The 18,167-nt window shown below is 34.6% G+C and overlaps 2 protein-coding genes across 4 annotated transcripts; one reads left to right on the top strand and one right to left on the bottom strand.

The window, feature by feature from the left end:
• Window positions 1–3,613: 3,613 nt before the first annotated feature.
• Window positions 3,614–12,199, top strand: LOC104247464 (protein argonaute 4A-like). 3 transcript variants are annotated; one of them, XM_009803488.2, is made up of 25 exons: window positions 3,614–3,692; window positions 4,712–4,759; window positions 5,332–5,389; window positions 6,868–7,036; window positions 7,160–7,368; window positions 7,465–7,686; window positions 7,763–7,899; window positions 7,981–8,078; window positions 8,155–8,252; window positions 8,361–8,532; window positions 8,609–8,725; window positions 8,802–8,909; window positions 9,063–9,125; window positions 9,211–9,324; window positions 9,415–9,583; window positions 9,705–9,817; window positions 9,913–10,050; window positions 10,164–10,294; window positions 10,405–10,470; window positions 10,879–10,942; window positions 11,027–11,138; window positions 11,234–11,307; window positions 11,403–11,497; window positions 11,585–11,616; window positions 11,772–12,199. In XM_009803488.2, the coding sequence occupies exons 4-25, from the start codon at window positions 6,881–6,883 to the stop codon at window positions 11,945–11,947; spliced, it is 2,664 nt and encodes an 887-aa protein (XP_009801790.1). In that variant the 5' UTR covers window positions 3,614–3,692; window positions 4,712–4,759; window positions 5,332–5,389; window positions 6,868–6,880; the 3' UTR covers window positions 11,948–12,199. The 3 variants fall into 3 exon arrangements, with proteins under 3 accessions (XP_009801790.1, XP_070016713.1, XP_070016712.1); XM_070160611.1 differs by lacking the exon at window positions 3,614–3,692 and adding an exon at window positions 3,717–3,732; XM_070160612.1 differs by lacking the exon at window positions 5,332–5,389.
• Window positions 12,200–12,757: 558 nt separating this feature from the next.
• Window positions 12,758–16,671, bottom strand: LOC104247463 (uncharacterized). Its single transcript, XM_009803487.2, has 4 exons — window positions 16,268–16,671; window positions 15,827–15,915; window positions 14,336–14,449; window positions 12,758–13,104 (listed from the first exon to the last, which is right to left on the bottom strand). Exons 1-4 carry the CDS (start codon window positions 16,464–16,466, stop codon window positions 12,895–12,897), a joined length of 612 nt encoding a protein of 203 aa, XP_009801789.1. The 5' UTR covers window positions 16,467–16,671; the 3' UTR covers window positions 12,758–12,894.
• Between the last annotated feature and the right edge of the window lie 1,496 nt (window positions 16,672–18,167).

Below are 18,167 nucleotides of genomic sequence, written 5' to 3'. Positions count from 1 at the left end.
AACAAGATTTTAGTAGGAAGGAAATTGAAGGCGAGAAAAATTACATTACATAATTTTTTTCTCTATAAAACTGTTGCGTTAACTTTTGTCTTCCTCAATTGAAAGATTGTTCACCGAGAACTGTGTCATCATAATTTTACAGAAAGGTAACAGATAATCTTTTTATTTGACTTTTGTGTTTATGCATTAATATTTTTATATACATGGATATTTAGTTTTTTCCCATATGTATGTCTAATCCACCAAGCGCAAACTGATTAACTAGTTGTGTTATATCAAATGAAAGGAATGGAAAAGGGAATTATAGAGGAGCACAAGAGAAGAGACAAAAGAAAAACGTAGATTAAAGGAGCGTCGTAGATATAGGAGTTTAAGGAATTACTTACTTACACTAATGAAAGTTTGAATCTAAATCATTGATATATCAATGTAAGAAGTGCATTTATTTTTTTAAAATTTAACCATTTAATGAGTCTGAATTTATTTAAATTATTTTTATCATGAACAAAATCAGAAAATTATTAAGAGGCTATATATCCATTTACAGATTTTGTGAATTTGACTTTTTACCACCACTTTATCTAAATTCATGTGAAGGAGTACAAGTGCATTTATTTTGTAAAATAATGTGTTGAGTGACAACCTGCAAAAGTGAAAATTTATAGCATTAGGAGATGAAGTTATAACTTTGGTTTAAATAGAAAATGTTCATACAAATAATTATGTCTGTTCTGAAAATGGCGCTTGATTTGATATAAGAAGCCATAAATGTTAAAAAATAGTTTTTCTTTCAAAATAGACATTTACAATATAAATGAAGTAAGTATTGTTGGTCTATCAGTGACACTAAATATCATCCAAATATTGTTTAAGCAAATTTCAATTTTCCCTCCATTCTTTTTGTATATAATTTGACTTATAATCTCAAATAATAAGGTTTCTGAAGCCTTTGTAGAGTAATAGTGTGAGATAGAATAGTTTTCTCAGTTAGTCTAACATTAACAAACTATTACAAAATTTATAGATTATCACATCTAAAAAAGAAGAAGATAATATACCACCTAAAGTTCCAAAATTGGAACTAAGTAATTAAGAACCTTCCCAAGGATTAGTTGTATGACCTTTTGTTTACACTATTTTGATAGTGATTTGGAGCTATACATTATATTGTCTAGGTTCTAAGGTGACCATACTCATCCATGAAAGTGAACGAATTTACTATATATGTTTTTTATGCACAAATTTATGTTAATTTGATATGTATTTTTACTTTAGATTTAATTGTTAAGATTAAGTGGTTGTTTGGAAATAAGAATTGCAAAATTCCAAAAAAAAAAAAAGTAAATTCTTTTTTTTTTTCAAATTGAAATAGTATTTGAAAATTAGTGTTGTGTTTGGACATGAATACAATTTTGGAACTGTTATTGAATTTTTGTGAGTGATTTGAAGTGAAAATTAGAAAAACAGATTTTTGGAGTTTTTCAAATTTTCAAAAAATTTTGAAATTCAACTTGAAGTGAAATTTAAAATTTTCATGGCCAAACACTGATTCCAAAACAAAAAACTAATATTTTTTTTTATAATCAAACGGGCCTTGATATTTTGTTTGTGTAAACATCAAATAAGCATTTACCACTAACTAGGGGTGTACATAGGTCGGGTTGGTTCGCATTTTATAATTACCAAACCAAACCAACTATGTCGGGTTATTAAATCTAAAAACCAAACCAAACCAATAAAACTCAGATTTTTCACTCTCGGTTTTTTTGGGTTTTCGGATTATTCGAATTTTTTTCGGGTTTTTTTTTTCCGGTAAAATCTTCGTAGAACAAAACATATAAATTGTGCTCAAAATATTTCTTTAGTCCTACTAAGATATAACTATATAAAGTATTTTCCAAGAAAATAATACAAAATATGAGATATGTCATGGCATTACCCTAAAATATCCAACAATAAAGACAATAAAATTATGTAATATAAATATTGTTAATTAAAAAAACATAATAAAAATAAACATAATCTAAAAGTACTAAGTCAAGCTAAAATAAGTAGACTAATAAGGGAGTATTAATTACATGATTAAACGCTAAAGGAAAAATAAAAATAGGTTATACATTTTTATCTAAATTATTACAAAACAAAAAATAGATATTCAATACATTCCCGTTCGTAGTATTGAATTGAATATCTTTTGTTAGCATTAGTATTGATTTGATTTTGGTTTGGGTTTTTACTTGCACTACTTAATTTACTAATGTTAATGACTATAAAACTTATTGGAACATTCAAAAGTTCTAAGTCCAACCTTGAAATAATATCGCAAAAGATAAAATTATGAAATCTTTTAAGAAATATTTATAAATTACATCACAATAATTATATTTATATATTAAATATATCTAAAAAATTTATATATGTAATGTCGGGTTGATTTGATTTCGATTTGATTTTCTTTAGTAAAACCAAACCAAACCAATTATGGTCAGTTTTTTTTTCCCAACACTAAACCAAATCAAACCATACCATAGTCAGATTTTTTTTCTCGATTTGACTCGGATTATCGAATTGGTGTGGTTTGTCGGTTTCCTTTTTACACCCATACCACTAACCAATTATCTCGCCAGAGAAGGTAATGTGTATTTGTCTTCCAAATTACGCAACTTATTCCAACTCTTCAACTTGTCTGATTTCCAAAAAATTATTCCAAATGTGGTATTGTTTGTATATCCATTTGCTTAATGTCATGTCCTTTCTAACAATATTTTCCTGTCAAGAAGAAACCCCATGAAGTTTTATCGTCTCTAAAAGTTCCATCACATATTAAAGAACTTTATTTATATATATTTGTACTTATTAACCTCAAATTAATATTCTTTTTCTGAAGCTGATTTTGGTTAATTTTTTTTTTTTTTTTTTGGTTAGGGGTTGCGATGATTGTAAATTTCAAATTTAGTAATGAAATAGTTAAAGATACATTATGAAATCCTAGAGAAAGAAACTAGAGTATTTTTCTTAGCTATTCAAACCACTAAATTTTTAAAATTTTCAAAATGTGTACAAATTTAACCAAATCTATATATTAAAAGGTCAACAAACTGACCTTATAAAATCATAAACAAATGAAAATGCATTTGACACCCTTTTATATTTGAAATTTATTTAACCTTAAACTTTTATTTTATCTTTAATGATATGTTTTAATAATCACAAAAAAATTATGGCATCTTTAAGGATACTAGTTCCAAAGTATTCCTGCCTTTATTTTTTAAACTCTATATCCGGTCACATATCCAGGTAATATTACGGAAGGAAAATTCAATTCCGTGATAAAATATAATGAACAAAATATTTCCAATACAAATACAACAATAATAAAAAATTAAGCTAGGTCAAATAAGGAGTGAAATTAGGGCAGTAGCAAGAAAGATATGAAAAGGACACCCATATTATTAGTAGGTGGTCCATCTTCCGTACGTGTTTCTCCACTCAAAATACAAATACGGTATACTACTAGCAGTTGCAGTAGTACCTATCTTTTTGCTACCCCACCCCCTAGTCCCCTACCACCCCCACCACCGCTATATACATCAGTGTAATATAGATATTATAACCTTATTACTCTCCCCCCTCTCTTTCATATTTTTTGCTACGATCTTTCTCTTTCTAACATAGCTGTTTTTTTTTTTAAGGTTTGGTTTATCCTCTGCTCTTCTCTCTCTATATGTTTTCGTAAGCATTAACGTTGTTCTTTCTTAATGGTTTCTTTTTCTTTTTTTTCTTGACTACTGCATCTTGAACTGAAAAGATTTTTGGGTTTTACATTTTTTTTTTGTTGCAAAGTATCGTGCATTACCCTTGTTCTTTCTCTTGCTCTGCTCTCTCTGTAGGTCTTATTGGATAAAACTTGTTGCTTGTGAGATTTTCTGGGTCGTAATGACCCTTAATGCATGTATATATTAGTCTACGAGATGGTTTGTTGCTTCGTCTTCTCTTCTGAAGTCTAATGTTCTTTTTCTTTTCAAAATCTGTATCTTCATATATCTTTTTACAGTTAGCCATTGAAGAAGCTACGTTTTCCGTTTTTGGTAAAAAGGGTTTTATTCACTCTGTTTTTTTGTGGTTTCTTGCTAATGGGGTTTTGAGGGAGGGTGTTTTTATGGGTAATAATGACACTTATGCATGTACATATGTATGTATGTATGTATGTATGAGTCTATATATGAGATGGTTTGTTGCTTCGTCTTCTCATGAAGTTCAACGTCGGTTCATGTATCCTTTTAAAGTAACTTATTGGAAGAAGTTCCGTTTTCCGTTTTAGGTAAAAGGGTTTTGAAAATGAACAGGTGTCATAATGGGCAGTCTCTTTGTTTTCTTGTTTATCTTTTCTTGAGCCATTGCGCATTGGCTCTTAATTCGTTAGCCAAAAAAGGAAAACTTTAGTCTTTAATACAGCTGTTATATACCTAGTCTCTGTGATTTCTTTGAACTTTTAATTGTCTGCTAATTACATTACTTTATTGCAGTAGTAGTTGTAAAAGTTGTGCTCATTTACTCGTAAAAGTTGTCCTCATTTACTCGTAAAAGTTGTCCTCTCCTTATACTATAGCTAGGAGATATATATATTTGTACACTACTTTAATTTTGCATATAAGTAAAGACAAGAATATTGTACTATCCTTTACTTACAAAAGAGAGGAAACTTTTGCAGGGATTCTTGGGGTCTGCTTTTACCACTCTCTAAATTATAAAAATTGAGGTATCTACTCTCTCTCTCTCTTCTATATATATATATATGTGTGTGTACAGTATAACATGGATGTAGTTGTTTGTGTTGAATTTTCTTTGCTCTCTGCATATGTACTGTTTCTGGGGTATGCATGTATGATTGATGCTCATGAATTAGTTTTTTGCTAGCTTTGATTCATATACATTACATTTATTTTACTTTTGCCTTTTGTATCAGTGTTTGTCTCTGCTATCTGCATGTTCAGTGTGTGTGTAACTGTAACCTATGTGTATGTTTTTTAGTCAACTTCTTGCTCTGAATCTGTTTGCCAAAAATGGAAAGCTTTGCTCTTTTTTTTTCTATAGCAACTGCCATATTCCAGCTATGCAGATCAACTTTTTCTTCTGAAAAGAAATACTCCCAACTTGTTTTCTTTGTATAAATTATACTACTATTTTAGTCATGCTTAAATTAAAAGTTGCTTTCACTAATCATGCAAAAAAGATTCCAACTCTAGAAAATATATATTTGTCCTTAGTTCTTTTTGCATAAAAGTGAAGAGGCATGTTCTGATTTTCGAATGTTTATTGATTTTTCTGCAGAAGCCTAAGGTCTAACTTTACAACTCTCTGAGGTTCCACCATTAATTAAGTCTTTCAGGTATATCCTAATTTATTTGACCTCTCTAGACATTATATCATTATTAGGAGAGAGTTGAATGTATAATTTATATGGAGTAACATTTGTTGAAGAACATGTGAAGATATATTTTTGAGTTTGTTTATGTAGAGAAGTGGCATTGGAAATAAAGATGTATTAGGTACACTAAAATGTGAGTGCTATGGAGCTTTTTTACTAATTAGAAAAGCTAAAAAAATGTAATTTCAGGAATTAAGTAAAAAAATATTTTGGGGTTGGGGGGGGGGGGAGGGCTGCTTATAGCTAGGGACTGTGTGTGTGCAACCATGTGCATGTGCATGTGTTTAGATTGCTAAAATATTTGTATTTTGCTTGTATATGCCTGTGTCTCTGTGCTCTACACGTATAATTTTATATGAGAATATGTGCTGGAGTGTGGATCTTGTGTATTAGCTATCTTAGTTGAAGAGGGATTAATTCAGGCATTATAAGATCTTAAAATTTTAAGTACCATGTTTGTATGCATGCATGACTTCACGTGTTCTATGAATTATGTGGTTGCTTCTTCATGTTGATATGGAGTCTTTTCTTTCTGCAAATCCCTTATAATTTCTGGAGCTTTATTGTATTTTGTGATTTAATCTTTTCCTTAATTCTCCTTTTTCTGAAAGATGAATGCTGTTAGTATCTCATCTGAATCTTCATGTTACCAGAATATTGAGTATTACTTTATTTTTTCTTGTGTTTTTTACTAGGAAATGAATACTGAGAACCATTCGTAACATGTTCTATTGAGATTTTATAGTCGTCGCTTAAGATTTATTGCAGTTAATGTCCTGACAGCTAGATGATAATATCTGTAATATGGTTTTCATACTTTGTTGGTTGTGTGCCACCCTTTGGCCAAATGTGGATATCTTTATATGATCAACCATAACGGGTACAACTTTTGTACTTTTCTGTGATCTTTGGTTTACTGGTAGGTAATAGTTTGTTACTCATGTTTGAATGTCCTTCTATATTCCCATTTCATTTCAGATCAAGGCCCTCTGTTTTAATAACTTGCATTCAACATACTAGGCCATTTATATTAGGATTCATGCATGATCTTTCAGTTGGCTAAGTGGAATGAATACATGCATTTCTTTTGTCAATCTATGTGCCTCAATGTGTCTGTGCATTACTTGTATGCTGAGCTTTTCTTTCTTTCTTCTCAAATTCTGTTACTTTTTGAAGCTTTGTCTGATTATGTTTTTATAGCCACAAACTGCAGCATGTCTGAATCTACAAACAGAAAATTTAGTCCTGTTGTGATATGTTCTGTTAAGATTACATGATGTTACAATTATATCATATTATTTATTTGACAAACTGACAGGGTATATTATATCTTACTGTTTTATTCACACCAGAAAGATGAAACATCATTTATAAAGCTATGACTTAATATTCCATTAGTCTTGTTTTTTAACTTCTCTCTGAACAAATTACTGAATTAGGTTGGTCGTTAGAATGGCATCTTCAAAAGGTGAAGCTACAACAACAAAACCAAGCCGTGTTCCTATGGCTCGACCAGGGTTTGGATCAAAAGGGCAAAAGATTCGTCTACTCACCAACCATTTTAAAGTAGGGATGACCAACTCTGATGGATACTTCTTCCATTATAGTGTAAGCTCTCATCTGCTTATAATGCATTCAATTTCATTGTGCTAAAGTACAATGTGAAATGCTGTGTTTGACTTGATTAAATTTCAAAGTGAACTGAAAAAATATTGATTATTATTGCCTAAGGTTGCTCTAAATTATGAAGATGGAAATCCTGTAGAGGCAAAAGGCATAGGACGAAAAATTCTGGACAAGGTGCAACAAACGTATGCATTGGAGCTAGCCGGCAAAGATTTTGCCTATGATGGTGAGAAGAGCTTGTTTACAATTGGTGCACTACCTCACAACAAACTTGAATTTACTGTTGTGTTGGAGGATCTCTCTTCCTCTTCTAGGTGCAGTACTAAATTTCTTTTTGCATTTTACAATGAACGATTTTGGTTTTTAAAAACCAACTTTATGTATCAACTACTTTTGCTTCATGTGTACAGAAGCACTACTCTAGGTGGAAGTCTTGAAGGGAGCCCCGGTGAGGCTGATAAAAAAAGGTCAAAGAGGCAGCCACGGTCAAAGGCATATAAAGTGGTAATTAAGTATGCTGCAAAAATACCAATGCAAGCAATTACAAATGCACTCCGGGGACAAGACTGTGAACAGTATCAAGAGGCAGTAAGAATGCTTGACATAGTTTTGAGGCAGCATGCTGCCAAACGGTATGGAATTCCTTCTTTCTCTGCCTTGACAACTTATTCCGGTTTTCTAAAACTCAGTTTTTTTGTTTTGTTGCAGGGGCTGCCTGATCGTGCGACAATCTTTTTTTCATGATGAGCCAAGAAACTTCACTGATCTTGGTGGAGGAGTTTCAGGATGCAAGGGTTTCCACTCAAGCTTTCGGGCCACTCAAGGAGGCCTGTCATTGAACATGGGTAAATTGTTTTCCAGAAAAATCACTACATTTTCTCACCTCCAAAATCATTATCTTATAGTAGTAATTTTTGAACTTGCAGATGCATCAACAACTATGATAGTGAAGCCAGGGCCAGTGGTAGACTTCCTTCTGGCAAATCAAAATGCAAGAGATCCTTACCAAATTGACTGGTCCAAGGTAACTATTACTCATTCTCTTTTCCTTCCTTGCAGCAGTTACATTTTTAGTTTTCATATTTGCTCCTCTATCCCAGGCCAAGAAGATGCTCAAGAGTCTGAGGATCAAGGCCAGCCCCTCAAATAGGGAATACAAAATCACCGGCCTCACTGAAAAGCCTTGCAAAGAGCAGACGTCAGTTTGTTTGTTTCATTATAAATCCATTTTTCTTTTCTCCACATGTTGTGGACTGATTTGCTTTAGAGCACGCAAAGATTTAATCTCAGTTGTTTTCTGTTTCAGTTTCACATTGAAGCAGAAAAGTGGTAATGGTATGGCTGGGGAAGAGAAAGAGGTTGAGCTGACTGTTTATGAATATTTCACTTATCATCGCCATATTCCTTTGAATTATTCTGGAGATTTTCCTTGCATAAACGTTGGGAAACCCAAACATCCAACTTTTATTCCTCTTGAGGTACTAGACAATTTACACCTAATATGTGCAGCTTTTAATGTTTGTGACCTCACAGTTCTCCTTTCTTTCTTGTCAGCTTTGCCACCTGGTGTCTCTGCAACGCTATACCAAGGCGTTGTCCAATCTACAAAGGGCTTCCCTGGTAGAAAAATCCCGACAGAAGCCCCAAGAAAGAATGAGAACATTGAGTGATGTAAGCTCTAGAATCAATTGTAGCCTGCACTAATTTCATACGAGCTATGCATTTCACTATCATGTAAAACTTGCAGGCTCTGAAGACCAGCAACTATAAGGCTGACCCTCTTCTTGGATCTGCTGGAATTTCGATCAGTGATCAGTTTACTCAAGTTGAAGGTCGTATCTTGCCAACTCCAAAGGTGAGCATGATCGATGTTCAATTTCCTGCTGTTGTTGCTCTTTTGTCATTTTAATTTGCTAGAAGTTTCTCATGTTGGCACTTTAGATTAGAAAATTTGAGTTTGTACACAATGACCGACAAGAATGGACATTTTTTATTTCTTGTCCTACAGTTGAAGGTAGGCAGAGATCAAGACTTGTTTCCTAGAAATGGAAGGTGGAATTTTAACCAGAAGGTATGGGTATCTTGCTTAACAATATTACTTTCTCCTGGTGACTTATCAATGCTAGTCCTTTGATTTTGGAGTCTTACCAACACAGCAATTGGTTGAACCGAGCAAACTTGAGCGTTGGGCAGTTGTGAACTTCTCTGCCCGTTGTGATGTCCGTAAGCTTTGTATGGATCTACAAAGGTGTGGGCAACAAAAAGGAATTGTGAGTACCTTTGGAACTCTGGAGTGCATGTTTATATACACATATATAATCATATTTCTGCTTCATTAACGTGTTCCATCATCTATGTAGTCCATCAATAAACCATTTGATCATATCTTTGAGGAGAATCCGCAGTTCAGACGCAATCCTGCTCCTGTGAGAGTTGAGAAGATGCTAGAAGCAGTGAAATCAAAACTTCCATCTCCGCCTCAGTTCCTTCTCTGCATACTTCCAGAGAGGAAGAATTCCGACCTTTATGGTTGTTGCCTTAGAGCCAACCAATCTTGGTTTCTTCTGAAATTTACATTTATAGTTTTATATAAAAATGACTGGAATCCCTTTTTTATTAGTCTCTTTTCTGGTAATTTTCCATATTGAAGGCCCCTGGAAGAGAAGGAATTTATCCGATCTTGGAATTGTTACACAATGCATTGCTCCTACAAAGATCAATGATCAGTACCTCACCAATGTGCTCTTGAAAATCAATGCAAAGGCAAGTTTGAATTGACAAAAGGTTTTTACTCCAACTGTTTACTGACTCCTGATTGATTAATAAACACCACTTCCATGTGTGGCGCTTCTTTGCAGCTGGGTGGTATGAATTCCTTTTTAGCGATGGAGCTTTCCCCTGTACTACCTCAGATTTCAAAAGTCCCCACAATCATTATCGGAATGGATGTCTCTCATGGCTCACCTGGACGAGCAGATGTTCCATCCATTGCAGCGGTACTCAAAGATAATGTTGCTCATTTTGTATTGCTATAATGTTGCTCATTTTGTATTGCTTACTTCTCTCTAGGTCTTATATGGTGCTGATTCCATGGATTTGAGATTATCAGGTGGTCAGTTCTAGACAATGGCCCCTTATTTCGCGCTATCGAGCAGCTGTTCGTACTCAGTCACCAAAGCTGGAAATGATAGACTCTCTTTACAAAAAAGTATCAGATACTCAAGATGATGGCCTTATCAGGTAGTTGCTGGTTCAATGCTATGTAATTGATACGAGAGTACTCTCTATGCTATGTAAGTATATCGAATGCCCCCATTTTTTGTTGCTTAAGAAGTTTGTTCTGTATACAGGGAGCTGCTGGTGGACTTCTACTCAAGTTCTAACAAAGTGAAACCCGAGCATATCATAATTTTCAGGTATAATTTCTAGAAAGCAAGTTAAGAGAACTGATTCAATCTTGAATCGTTTACTCGAATGCAGTTCTGTGAATCTGAAACTAGAAACTGTTGTATTTTTCAACTCCATATCAACATTTTGTGCAAGTTCCCCATTTCGTCACAACCTTTTCTCCCCTTCTCAAGTAGACTTGAAGCAAAAATATAAAAAACAATGGAAGACATTACTTCTGAGGGCTTTAATTCTTATGTACCTTCACTATGCTTTCAAGACCAGCTTTCTGATTTAGGGCTATATTTGATTATGCAACATCTAACTTAAGCATAGTCTTCACACTAGCACATGATGTATATTTTTTGGTTTCTTCTCATTCGTGCACATTAAAATTTTATATAGTTGCTAATTATTAAGCTGTCATGAATGTACAGGGACGGAGTGAGTGAGTCCCAGTTCAACCAAGTCATAAACATTGAGCTCGATCAGATTATCGAGGTTTGCATGTGCAGTAACTGCAGCTTAGTTTTTTCCATGAAACCTATTCTTTTCCCGATCACTAAATACGACCATATTCTCTAGGCCTGCAATCATCTGGATGAGAATTGGTTTCCAAAGTTCACAGTCGTTGTTGCACAAAAGAACCACCACACAAAGTTTTTCCAGACCAACTCACCTGATAATGTTCTTCCTGGTTTGTGCTTTTAGCTACCTAGTTTGTGTTATTACTGGAGTATAATTTGATTGACTCGTTCTGTATAAACTTCCTTGAAATATCTTTCTATGCAGGGACTGTGATCGACAATGCAATTTGCCATCCTAAGAACAACGACTTCTACATGTGTGCTCATGCTGGGCCTATTGTAAGTTTTGTAGAGTCCTTGTTTGAGACTGCTCTATGATTCATATTAATTGCTTCTAATCTATGATGAACTTCTGTCATCTTTGTGCTATTCAGGGAACAACACGGCCGACTCACTACCATGTCCTGCATGATGAAATTGGATTTTCAGCTGATGACATGCAAGAGTTGGTCCATTCACTATCATATGTGTAAGTGAACAATCTATTTCTATGAGTAGATGTTACTTGTTCAAATCCTTCCTTGAGAGATTTTATATATTTTCTACTGCAATGCAGGTATCAGAGAAGTACTACAGCCATCTCTGTTGGTAAGAAAAATCATTTGTGTTCTACTAGTATTGCTTTTTCAGGAATTATGATTCTTTACTGGCTTGAAAGGTGTTAAATATGGAATATCATCCCATACTACTCCTAATGTTGATCTGATGAACAATTTTGTTTTTTCTTAATACGTTTCGCGCAGTCGCACCTATATGTTATGCCCACTTGGCAGCAGCACAGATGTCACAGTTTATCAAGTTTGATGACCTGTCAGAGACGTCGTCGAGCCACGGTGGACTTACAGCAGTTGGCGGTGCTCCAGTTCTTGCATTGCCTCGGCTTCACAGGAATGTGCGAAGTTCTATGTTCTTCTGCTAATTCTTCCATTTGGAGAAAAAACTAAACGTAGGGAAACTTTACTTCTGTAATATTAAATAGTAGAACTTACTATTAGTATTAGTGGAACTTACTGTGCTTTGTCTCCCTATAGCCACCGCATTGGCTTTGCTTTGTATATCTGATCGACAAGGGAGAGGTTTTAGGGAACTTTAGTTTTGCTGTTTAAACCTTTCGGTAAAACATTCGTCCATATGAGAGGGTTATATTAGCTGCATCTTGTATTTATTAAGTATAATCTTTGCTAACTTCATGCTTTTTCCTTCGGTGTGGTTTCACCTCTGGTGTTATTTCAGCCACATGTTGTATAGTTTTTTCAACTGCTAATAACAAGTTGTAAGACGAAGGTAGATTATTTGGTCATTTACGAGAAAAATCACTTAATTAATTGAAAAAAAGGGAGAAATTCGATAATCATTTATAACAAAGTTTATCGCATAATTAAAGGGGTATTGTACGTGTTACGTGCATCCTTGTGTCCGTCCACCTGGACTAGGGGAAGACAAAACACAAAGAGCACCACTATATCATTGGCTTGGAAATTAAGTTGATAGTTATTTGTATAGAACATAGTGAGGGACTACAACAATGTTGCTTTTACTTAATTTAGATTAAGTATTGATGCCTTACTTCCCCTTTTCCGATGCAGTTGGTAGACCACAGCAACAAAAACAGGGAAGGGGCATTAAGGAACATCAACGAGGCTCCACTAACTCAACTACAAATTTCATTGTTACACTAGCAAAAAGACCGTATCCGAGCTTAGATGATAATTGGTGGAGAATTCATCAATGCAAGAGGAAGCAAAACCACATTACAATCGCCATAATTACAACTATTAAAATAATAGTTCACCAACATACCAAGCTTTCTTCATTTTAAGGTTTAGGGAACAAAATTTTTGTATACTCCAGGGGATTAGTAGTGCTTTAATTCCTTCTACCTTTGTTACGCCTAGTAGCTACTTTCGTCCACCCGTCCTCGTCCACTGCAGCTGGCTGCTTCACCACAGGCTCATCAACTACCATAGGCTGGCCCAAATTTGATTGTGTTTCCACAGAATCAATTGCCATATCTGATGAATTGTTACCCAAGTTCTCGTTCCCATCATCACTACTGTTGTCGTCATCACTAGCATCCTAGAAAATTTTGCAAAAGTAAGCAACAAAGCAAATTATCACTGGACAACATTCTCCAACTACAAAAATGATGCATCACAGGGGCAAAATTCAAGAGCAACAGTTTCAATTTAGGGCACTTTTCCCTTGGGGGTGATATTAGTCAATATATCAAAGGCATCAACCTGGAATGGAATTTAACGGTTTGGGGCTGCTAAAAATAATAGAAGTTCAAGATATTTTATAAAATTCCTCAAGAATCACTTAAATAGAATTCAAGAACACGGCCATCAGGGGAAAACTCTCGACTAATAAAATAACAAGTAGAATATTACAGAAATGTTTCCATGCAACAAGTAGTTCAAACACAAACTATGAACAGACTAAAGCATGTATCATTTCAAATCCATCTAATTGCCAACAGCGCTGGCTTAACCAATGATACTTCAAAGGAAAATGGACATGTATTTGCTGGCTGGTGAAAGAAACCAAAGATTTTTTTGGATCAAGAATATAATATCGACAAAATGAGTGAAAGAAATCAAAGACTCGAACGAAAAAGGGAGATTGTCCTTAAATGTAGATGTTCATACTTGCTAACTTTGTGGTGCAAAAGGTTGATGTATATGATGTAGACACAGCTAGAATTTCTCAGCTCCTTATCCGGAATAAGATAAGGAATTGAGTTTTTGCCTCTTTTGTACAGTACACATTCAGCATCTTCCTACTGTTGCTTTACACTTGATGAACAAAATGATTACCTTACTTATCAGAAAGAGTTCATATACTGGAACCTAACTAATTTGGGATTGAAGAGTAATTGATTGATTGATATACTAGCACGTTCCAGTAACATGCACCTCCCACCAACCATTTCAGCTAGGAAAATTGAGGAATATAGCGTTGTGCTTGTTATCTTATAAAATGGTTGAATATATTAGGTTTCTCATTCTTCTCAAGTTCCTACTTCCTAAGAACAATTAGCAAAAGTACACCGTGCATAATTACCTTCATCTCATACAGTTAACATTATCCAATACCTGAATTACCCAAGCTTCAATTGTAATAAATATGAATTAAGGCCTATATTACTTACACACAAGTAACCCATCCGACATACTAGTTCTTCTTCATCACTTTTTTCATGCATATGATAGGATACAGCGAAGTAGTAGGCAACCATCAAGAGAAAAAATTTCTAGCGATCACAGAGGAAAAAACATATACTGCCTATAACAAAGGGGATGCTTACTTGTCTGACATAAGTAGCAGGTTTCCTACCAACATTTGTTTCTCTTAGCAGTTTGATTGAATTGAAATTGCCTTCCAGGCACTCTTCATGCATAAACATCAATTTTTCTGCTACCTGAAAGAAAACACCGATATTAATTATTAGGGAAGCATACATCAGATCTCACTCCAAAGCCTTACACAAATGCATGATTACACGAACAATAAATTCTCCAATCACTGTAAACAACATAATTTAGAAAGGGTAAATCACCATTTTAGTCGTTATATTCTAAAATTGTACTTCTGCCTAGCAGGAACAGAACAACAGTTTGGTCAAAATTTAAGACAACAATAACAACTAGAAAATATCAAAGAAAAAGGCCCTGTCCCTTTCCTGATCTTCTTTTTGGTTCGCTTGATGCCTCATTGTACAAAGGTTAGAGGATAGAAGCGAGGAGAATGGGACATAACTTCTCATCCCTGATAAAAAAAAACAAAAGAGAGAATGGGGCAGAAGCAGAACTACGGAGAACTGGGAAATGGCTGCCTGTAGGGAGGTGGAGTACCACAAAGGGGAGGGCAAACCACAAACATGCTTCTTCAAGTTGTGGACTAAACTATCAATTGATTCCCAGAATTCATTTATATATTCCCATGAGATATCCGTAGCAAGTTATTACCAAGTCTTCTAAGCTTTATTATTACAGGTAAAAATAACACATCATGATATTCTGTGGACGCTTATCTCATTTCTCATCAATTAAATGAGGTAAACGCACTGAATTTAAGATATGGTTCTTAAGTCACCTTGATACTCCCAATTGAATTGGACAGTTTGGTTGTATGAAACAAAGCACCAGAGCAGCAATAAAGATTGGTTCTGAAGAGGACGCTAGTCATGCGATCAATTCCAGATTGAACTCATATCAGTATACTATTAATGTAATATTCTTTTTTTCCCCAAAAAATTAATTCATACTCCTAGCTTCCTGTTTTGGCCGAACACGAAATGGTAATTAGCCTTCTCCTTCGGAATCACCAAATGAATTAAGTTTGAAAGTGTAGTCAAATGCAATATCATAACCTTTAGCATAACCAAAAGGAGAGAATAGCATCAGAGTAAACATATTTGATTGATAACGACAAAAACCTTTACTGAGACCCCAATTTTTTTTCTTTTAATGACTTGTGCTACAATATAAATACCAGGACAATCTGGAAAATTTACACACTTGAATCACACCAGAAGCTTGCACACGGCATATACTTGTTGAATTATCTCAAATCGGATGAGATGTACTTCAAAGCCTGATTAAGTTTCTGGAAAATTAGAAGTGCTTACTTTTCAAAAAGAAAGCACTTACGAGGAGTTTGTTTGAAGTTTTCCAAACACAGGCATAAAAACTGCTCAATTTCATTGTCTATAAAATCATTTGCACGAATATTTTATGTTGTCTTAACACAGCAAACAGAGATGAAGGGATTACAGGACAAGGAGTGGGCACCGTACCTCCTCAAGACTGCCATCATTGACTTCAGTATTTAGAGATAACATGAACTCATCTAGAATCTCTTCTATATCATCCATATATACTTTTTCTGCATAATGAAAAACAATGAGGACCCCACAAAACAATAAAAGAAAACCAAGTTTTTAATCAAATACAATAAACAGGGAATAACACAAAGGTATATTAGCAGCTGGGAATAGCTTAAATATGTTACTCCCTCCATTTCAATTGATGTGTTGCTTCTCTTTTTAGTTTGATTCAAAAAGTTGCCTCTTTTTATATTTAGTAAGTTTTAAGTTTCAACATTTCCATTTTATCCTTGATGAAACTCCAAATGACATGCCATGTTTAAAACCACAAGATCAAAGGATATTCCATGCCTAGTAAAACTAAAACACATAAATTGAGACGGACGGAGCATTAATCACATGCAGAATTACCTTTGGAATTTGTGAAAGCCGAAAATATGTCGACATTGAGCTGATTGGATTTTTCACGAGAGCCACGACCACCCCAGTCGTTCTCGATAGCCATCTGAAGGGCCGTCCATCTACCTAGCACCAACCCGATGCCTTCCTGAAACTGTGCGGCCCCCTCAGCCGTCAGCTGAGCTGATGCGTTGCTGGCGCCGTTGTCCATTCTGAACAAAAAAAAGGTGGTGGGAGCAGTCACAGTACAGTCCAAGAAAGTTTTGGGAGCACACGCGCAGGCGGTGGTGTCTACTGGCGGAGTAAATTAGGGCTCCAATTTTGGAGGAATTTGGGTATACAAAAGAGAGAGAAAAGAGGTTTTTCAAACTCCTTTTTTAGTTTTTTTAATAACCTAAAAATTGAAAATTTGTTATAAAATAAAAACAATGCAGTAAAATATAAATAAGGAGGGAGAAGTGTTTTCTTCTTTCACTTTTGGTGTATCTTTCCATTGCAATTACATGGCCTTTTATAGGCATAAAAAGTAAAGATGATGGACATAAAGTATGATATTTAATCTTTAAGTTATTCACAACATGGGCATTCAATGTAGCATCCAATATACAAACTATTCATAACACTCCCCTTGGATGTCCATGTAAGATAATGTGCCTCATTAACAACTTACAAAAAAATATTGGGATGTACATAGTTATTTATAATATGCATTGTTTGCTGCCTCATTAAAAATCTTACCAGGAAAACCTAGTGGGACAAAACCTTGGTTAAGGAAAAGAGTGCACCGAGTAGTTACTCCCTCTGATGAAAAATCACTTAATGTCTCGAAGACGACGCATTCCAATCTTATATATCAACTTTTCAAATATTGAGGTTGGTAATGCTTTAGTGAACAGATCAGCCAAATTATCACTTGAACGAACTTGTTGTACATCTATTTCACCATTCTTCTGAAAATCATGAGCGAAAAAGAATTTCGGTGAAATGTGTTTTGTTCTATCTCCTTTGATATATCCTCCTTTCAATTGAGCTATGCATGCAGCATTGTCTTCATACAATATTGTTGGAACATTCTCTTTCGAAGAAAGACCACATGTTTGCTGAATGTGTTGAATTATAGATCTCAACCAAACGCATTCTCGACTTGCTTCGTGAATGACTATTATCTCTGCATGATTTGAAGAAGTAGCAATCATAGTTTGTTTTGTCGAACGCCATGATATGGTTGTACCTCAACTTGTAAATAAATAGCCTGTCTGAGATCGACCTTTGTGTGGATCAGACAAATATCCTGCATCTGCATAACCAATCAATGATGGCTTGGATTCATTTGAATAAAATAAACCCATATCAATGGTCCCTTGGAGGTATCTGAATATATGTTTAATACCATTCCAGTGTCTTTGTGTTGGCGAAGTACTAAATCTTGCCAATAAGCTTACTGAGAAAGCTATATCTGGTCGGGAATTATTGGCAAGATACATTAATGCCCCAATTGCACTAAGATATGGTACTTCGGCACCAAGAAGCTCTTCATCATTTTCATGAGGTCGGAATGGATCTTTCTTTATATCAAGTGATCTCACAACCATCGGGGTACTCAATGGATGTGCTTTATCCATATAGAATCGCTTTAAAATCTTTTCGGTGTATGTTGATTGATGGACAAATATTCCATCTTTCATATACTCAATTTGTAGACCAAGACAAAATTTTGTCTTTCCAAGATCTTTCATTTCAAATTCTTTCTTCAAACAGTCTACTATTTTTGGAAGCTCCCCAGGAGTTCCAATGATATTTAAATCATCAACATACACAGCGATTATAACAAATTCAGATCCAGACCTTTTTATAAAGACACAAGGACAAATTGGATCATTCTTGTACCCTTCTTTCAATAGGTATTCACTCA

The sequence above is a fragment of the Nicotiana sylvestris genome, chromosome 1 (genome assembly GCF_000393655.2).
Source record: "Nicotiana sylvestris chromosome 1, ASM39365v2, whole genome shotgun sequence".
In the NCBI taxonomy this organism is placed as follows: domain Eukaryota; kingdom Viridiplantae; phylum Streptophyta; class Magnoliopsida; order Solanales; family Solanaceae; genus Nicotiana; species Nicotiana sylvestris.
The sequence above is the reverse complement of the archived record's forward strand: the minus strand, read 5'-3'. Positions and strand labels throughout refer to the sequence as shown.